Below are 6,665 nucleotides of genomic sequence, written 5' to 3'. Positions count from 1 at the left end.
AATCGTAGCTCTAACCCTAACCCAAACCCTATCCCTAGCCCTAGCTCTCGCTCTAACCCTAACCCTAGCTCTAACCCTAACTCTAACCCTGGCTCTAACTCAAACCCTAACCCTAGCTCTAACTGTAACCCTAGCTCTAACCCTAACCCTAGCTCTAACCTTAACCCTAACCCTAGCTCCAACCCTAACCCTAATCCTAGCTCTAACCCTAACCCTAGCTCTAACCCTAACCCTGACCCTAGTTCTAACCCTAACCCGAACCCTAGCTCTAACTCTAACCCTAACCTAACCCTAGCTCTAACCTTAACCCTAATCCTAGCTCTAACACTAACCCTAGCCCTAGCTCTAACCCTAACCCTAACCCTAACCTTAGCTTTAACCCTAGCTCTAACCCTAACCCTAGCTCTAACCTTAACCGTAACCCTAGCTCTAACACTAACCCTAGCCCTAACCCTAGCTCTAACCCTAGCTCTAACCCTAACCCAAACCCTAGCCCTAACTCTAACCCTAGCTCTAACCCTAACCCTAGCTCTAACCTTAACCCTAACTCTAACACTAATCCTAGCTCTAACCCTAACCCTACCTCTAACCCTAACCCTAGTCCTAGCCCTAGCCCTAACACTAACCCTAGTCCTGGCCCTCGACCTAACTATCCAGTTCTAACCCTAGCTGTACCCCTAACCTTAACCCTAGCTGTAACCCTAACCAGTTCTAACAGTAAACCTAGCCCTAACCCAAGCTCTAACCCCAGCCCTAATCCTAAGCTTTAGTGTATGGTTATGGCAGCACACGAGCAACTGTGTTGCAAATTTACTGTGATAAAATATTTTAGGTCCCAATGGGATTTGAAACCGGTTTGCTGGGGTGAGAGTCTCAAGCACTAACCACTAGACTATGGTAACCTCGCTCACATTCCATGGAATATATATGGTTTTATGGAGCAGCTCACAAGCAAATAGTTATAATGGTTATATAGGGCAGCACACGAGCAACTGTGTTGCAAATTTTTCTATGATAAAATATATTAGGTCTTACTGGGATTTGAACCCAGGTCGCTGGGGTGAGAGTCCAGAGCCTTAACCTCTACACTATGGAAGCCTCGCTCACATTGCATGGAATGTAAATGCTTTTATGGAGCAGCTCACAAGCAAATAGTTATATGGGGCAGCACCACTCACTGACACGTTCACTCACAGATCTGTTCTGTTGGTGAACGGGAAATGCAATTCACGAGTCGTTCGTAAACAGGAAGTTACGTCTTTTCTTCTTCGTTTTGTTTTACGGCGAGGTGGCACCAGCTTCAATGCGCATCACCGACACCTACTGGTTGAAGTCATATGAACTGAAAAAAGAACGAATCACTTTCGGAAGTGATTTGTTCACTCTCGTTCACTGAAGAAAATTGTTCTTTTGAACGAATCGTTCACTCGTGTGTGTGTTATTGAAATAAAAAAACGGATCAGTGTGTGTGATTCCTTGAACGATTCGTTTGAACTAATCTTTTGAGTCAATTGATTCTAAAGATTCAGTTCACTTAAAAGAACTGGAATGCACATCAGTACTGCGTGTGACTGTGAAGCACTTTACGCTGGCGGTTCGTCACAAACAGCAAACCAGCACGCCGGCTCAGGTCGACTGAAGGCGGAGAGCACACACGGACACCGTGGAGACTTTAAGGCCCTTCCCGACACATAATATCAACTCGTTCCCGTGCTCGTGACGATGATGTTACGTTACAACTTAAACCGTGACGCCATAAAGCACATGAAAGTCAAAGTTTCCCTACTTGCACCCGCGGACAGATTTTTTCTCGACTGTCCCACCTCCTCCGGGCGAGGTGACCGGGCCTCCCCATGTCCTCAACCGAAGAGCTGCGCGTACAGTCGGACGATCGCCCGCTCCTCTCCAGAATGGATTCTTCCGGCTCCGAGTACAATCAGTTTTCACCCGGAGCCCGAATTCATTCCAAGTCGTCCAGCTATGACGTGCTGTCAGTCTTGGGACGCGGCGCCTATGGGAACGTGGTTAAATGTCGGAAGACCACCGACAACAAGACGGTGGCGGTCAAGACCATCAAGAACCATGGAACATCAGCTAAGCGGGCCATATATGAGGTGGATGACGGCTTTTAGGTACCTGAGGTCATAACTTGCACTGACATCTATACCACTTGTGTCTTTATAGATTCTTGCCCTGTTAAAAATCAAAAAGCTGGATGCTGACAAATGCCACTTGGTGCAATGGAACAGCATCTTCAGCATCACTGGACATGTTTGCATTGAGTTTGAGCTGTTGGACAAAAGTCTGTATGATTTTGTTAAAGAACGAAATTTCAGGCCTCTCCAGCTGAAGGAGATCAGGCCAGTTGTCCATCAGGTATGATCTCCAAGAACGAAAGAAAAAAGTTTTAATATTTATGGAATGTTGATCAAGTTGGACTTGTTGGATTGACCTTTTAGCTGGCAGACATGCTGGACCATTTGAAGGTCTCGCAGATAATACACGCGGATCTCAAGATGGAGAACGTGATGCTGGTTAACCAGGTTCAGCAACCATACAAGATTAAGGTGATCGACTTTGGCCTCGCTGCTCAGGTGTCCACCGCCAAACAGGGCTCGCTCATTCAGACCCTCCCCTATCGGTAAGTCCGAATATAAGCTAAATCGTGAGGTCACCAAAACATTGGAAATAAAAATGCCTTTTTGAATTACCTTGTGCAAATTGGGTTATTGTGATGTAGTCTGTGGGGTTACATTAAATAAAAAAACCTCTTAACATGGTGCTGCCAAAAACACAAGAATAGCACTCAAAGGAAATAAAACGTCCACCAAGGTCGAACATTTTTTTTAAATGGACTCTTAACAAAATTTTGAAAAGCAAAATTTAAGATGTAGGTCCAAGTGCCCAATTCTACTATAATTTTAATTTCAATGCATCTTTCAGATAAAGTCTAAAGACTAACGAAACAATGGTAGCACAAACGCAAATAATTGATATGAAAAAACGGGGGGACAAAAAAAATCACAATAATCACCTCTCCCTCTGTTGCCAGGTCTCCAGAAGTCCTGTTGGGTGCACCATTCACAGAAGCCATAGACATCTGGTCAGTGGGCTGCATCGCTGCATTTTTATACACAGGCGCACTTCTCTACCCTGGTAAAAGTGAATACGACATGGTAAGTATAAGTAAGTATACCCTATTTTGAAATTTGCTTAACGACAATACTGTGAAACGTCATTTCAACTTAAAGGAAAATCTGCGTCGTAAAATCTGCGTCGTAAATGTGCTTCATCCCAAATCTTTAATATCAATTGTCACACTAGTGTTTTGGTTGACACTGGAATCTAAATTCTTTAAGTGTGTGTCCACTTACGTCTCATAATTTCCGATGAACATTACAGGTTATTTAGTAATGTTTTGGGTCAAAATTCCCAAATGTTGACTTGGTGTTGTGATTTCAGCTCAGGTATATAGTGGAGACTCAAGGTCAGCCTCCAGATAATGTTCTCGAAGCTGGATTGCAGACCAACCGCTTCTTCCAGATGGAGCGCAATTTCAGCTGGAAGCTCAAGGTATGTGCCTCTCCTTGCTTGTCCTTGAAAAAAAATACAAACTCAACGTTTACCTCAAGTCCGGTCCTTTCAGACACCAGAACAATACCAGAAGGAGACCACGTCAGTACCCAAAGAGACCAGACGATTTAAATTCCGCTCTCTTGATCGCCTTCTTCATGTAAGCAGTCACTGTAACTTCATAATCAGTGTCAACTTATGACACGGGTAACTTTATTTAGTTCCAGCCAGGAATCTTGAACACCAGGCACATTGCCAATAAAGCGGCCAAGACAGCCGACGTGCAGAAGTTTGTGGAGCTGCTGAAGGGAACGCTGCACCTTGATGCCGCGCAGCGGATGACGCCTCGCCAGGTTCTGGAGCACGACTTTAGCACCATGAGCCACCTGGAGCCGCTTCACGACAGCAGCTCTCAGTAAGGCTGGACCCGTTAAGTTCCTGGAGCAATCTCGGTCATGAAACTGAAACTAATTGGAGTTTAAATATCAACTTGTATTGCAGCGTGCAGTCATGCTTTCACATGATGTCCACGTGCTCCAACAAGACCACGCTACAGTCGCTCTGCGGGAAAGGATTCGACCCGTTGGCTCTAAGTGAGCCGCACGACGACGAGCCATGCTGCAGCCCCACGTCACCGGAAGTGTACGAAATTATGGCCCAAGATGAACGATCGGACCCAAGTTGACATACGGGGTCTGGGATAGACACATGATCCGCTTGATGAGATGGAGGAACGTTGTGCTTTCTCTCTATCCCTACAAACTCAACCCAGTGAACAATGTTGGGCCTTCGCTAACCTGTACAATGTTTACACTTGACAGTCATGGCGGCCATCAACTCAAGTGTCGCGCTCCACTGATTGAGCTAGCCCGGGCATCATTTCCTGAAACTGATGATAAAATGCTTAACGTTCCTTACATGCCAAAAACTTTGAGCACTGTGCCCGTTGGGTGAAGAAATCACATGTGTTGAAACCTGTACATAAATCTAACTTGTCCATCTTTTTCTATTTCATGGTTTGTGAATGATGTCAGAACAAGACAGCCATTGCCGTTATAATTCTCAGAACGTGTACGGTTATATTGACGCGCCAGTGACTGGTGAAAATAACTGTCGTATAATTGTTTACTGTTATACTTTGTCAAACAAAATGAGTACTTGGGAAGACGGCATCCTAACGCAGTGCATGTCTGAGACGGTTTATCACGGCTAATACAAAGTAAACGTTCGGCGCCCTTTAGCCCGTCGGTAAGTGCACTCTGCCCATCTGATAGCTAATAACGGAGCCATTAAATGGACTGATAACGTTCGCAGCTGTGTCCTTGTCTGCATTTCGCCTCACCTCGCCATCTTTCCCGCCTCACCTCAGCCACCCATCCCCGCCGCCTAGCCCTTTAATCCCCCAATAAAAACCTTATTTGGCGTCTGCCCTCAGCTCTAGGAAACGGAACAATCCCCCAAACACGTTTCTTGATGAATGTAGTGTTTCATCACTTTGGTGCCCATGCTCCTGATTTGTGTGCGAGGGGACGTGCCGGTGTCGGCGCACCGGGGGCTTAACAGATGACTAGTCCATGCCTGGGAGCTGCTTAGTGCACGGCGCACATGGGACGAGCTGGCTGCGTTGCAATGCGACAGCTGGTTTCGCTACAACCGGCGATATATTATGCAAATGACGGAAAATCTTCGTCTTGGATTGCTGTAGTTGTTCACACTCTCATCCAGAAGTTGTGGAAAATAGATGGAAGTGGATACAGGCGGTGACGGGAACAAAAATCATTAGAAAGTTACAAATGAGTTTGCGTTGTCCCATGGGTCGTCAGCAAAATTTTGCCATTTGCTTCTTCTGCCCTCTTCGTTCATCTGGTTCATGTATCTGTTAGTCTGTCCATCTTTCATCAGTCTGTTGGACGCTTAAGTTGGACAAGCCACGCTTTATATCATTATGTCCATAGATGTCCTGCCATCCAGTTTTTGGCCCATTGTAATCTCATCGGTCAGATTGTTTCCATCTATTTATCAGATGGTTCGTCTTATTGTAAAGCCTGTCCCAATGGTCTGTCCATCCGTTTGTATTGTCAGTGCATTGTTTTTTAGAGCCAGCAGTTTTTTGGTGGGTCCAGTCAACGATTTCTGCCCGTCCATAAGCAATTGGTCCATACGAGGCAAGTCTGTTCAACGGTTTGTCCAGCCAGCTGTCGGTTGTTCCATCCATTTGTCTTGTCCAAAAATCTGTCCATCATAGTCAAGTCAGTACGTCTCAGTATAAATCCATCTGTTGGGTAGAGTCTAACCAGCCGTTGGACATTCTGACCGTTCGTTGAAACATTGTCAACCAGTTTATCTGTCCATGCTGGTGTTCGTTTGTTGAGTTGATCCGTTCATCTGTCTCTTACTGGGTCTTTTTGTTTTTTCTGGTTGCTTGTTTGTTGGTCAGTCCCTTGGTTTATTATTATGTTATATTTTCTTTAATCCAATCCACGGGGAAGGCAATTAACTTTAAAGACAGTGATGCTGCCCCAAAATCACAATTTACACTTCAAACCACCTTCCTTCATCCCTGGTAATTTGCATACAATAGCAAAGAAGAAAAAAAAGGGTGCATCAATGTCAAGTAGAGGCCTTCATTGCGTGTTTTCCTCTGTGGGGAAACTGAGGTCGGTGCACCTGAGATGCTCAAAGCAAATCAGCATTAGGTGTAAACAAATGACGGCTGCCCCCGAGGGATATGCCAATACTTTGACGATAAAGTTATCAGAGGAAAGGGCCTCAAACAGTCCGAATACTTTTTAGGGGTTATCTTTTACGTAGAAGTTTAACTAAACAGTTTGGATAAACAGGTCGCATCTCTAAAAAGAGGCTTATGCTTTTTTTACGTAGAGGGATTTTAAAAGTTTGCTAAGAAGGCAATGCTGACTTTTGTTACCATGACGACCGGGGGCAGAGCTAGGGCATGTGACGCCTCTGGTGACTTATTGCCAACATATCAAACCACTTTTAAGGTATTAGAACAACTTTTTAGACTTCAGGAGACTCTGAGAGATAATATCCCCTCCCCCTACCTCCTATACTAAGTCAGCTTTTGTGGGATG

The 6,665-nt window shown here is 45.1% G+C and overlaps 1 protein-coding gene across 1 annotated transcript; it reads left to right on the top strand.

Annotated features, from left to right (window-relative positions):
• Window positions 1-1,585: 1,585 nt before the first annotated feature.
• LOC148400861 (homeodomain-interacting protein kinase 1-like) lies at window positions 1,586-4,882 on the top strand. The gene is made up of 8 exons (XM_088370915.1): window positions 1,586-2,114; window positions 2,185-2,376; window positions 2,460-2,641; window positions 3,053-3,176; window positions 3,463-3,573; window positions 3,647-3,733; window positions 3,795-3,988; window positions 4,075-4,882. The coding sequence occupies exons 1-8, from the start codon at window positions 1,854-1,856 to the stop codon at window positions 4,256-4,258; spliced, it is 1,335 nt and encodes a 444-aa protein (XP_088227041.1). The 5' UTR covers window positions 1,586-1,853; the 3' UTR covers window positions 4,259-4,882.
• Window positions 4,883-6,665: the final 1,783 nt, after the last annotated feature.

Source organism: Syngnathus floridae, chromosome 3 (genome assembly GCF_059516105.1).
Source record: "Syngnathus floridae isolate MCC-2025c chromosome 3, RoL_Sflo_1.0, whole genome shotgun sequence".
NCBI classification, from domain to species: domain Eukaryota; kingdom Metazoa; phylum Chordata; class Actinopteri; order Syngnathiformes; family Syngnathidae; genus Syngnathus; species Syngnathus floridae.
Note: the sequence above shows the minus strand (reverse complement) of the source record. Positions and strands in the feature narration are given on the sequence as shown.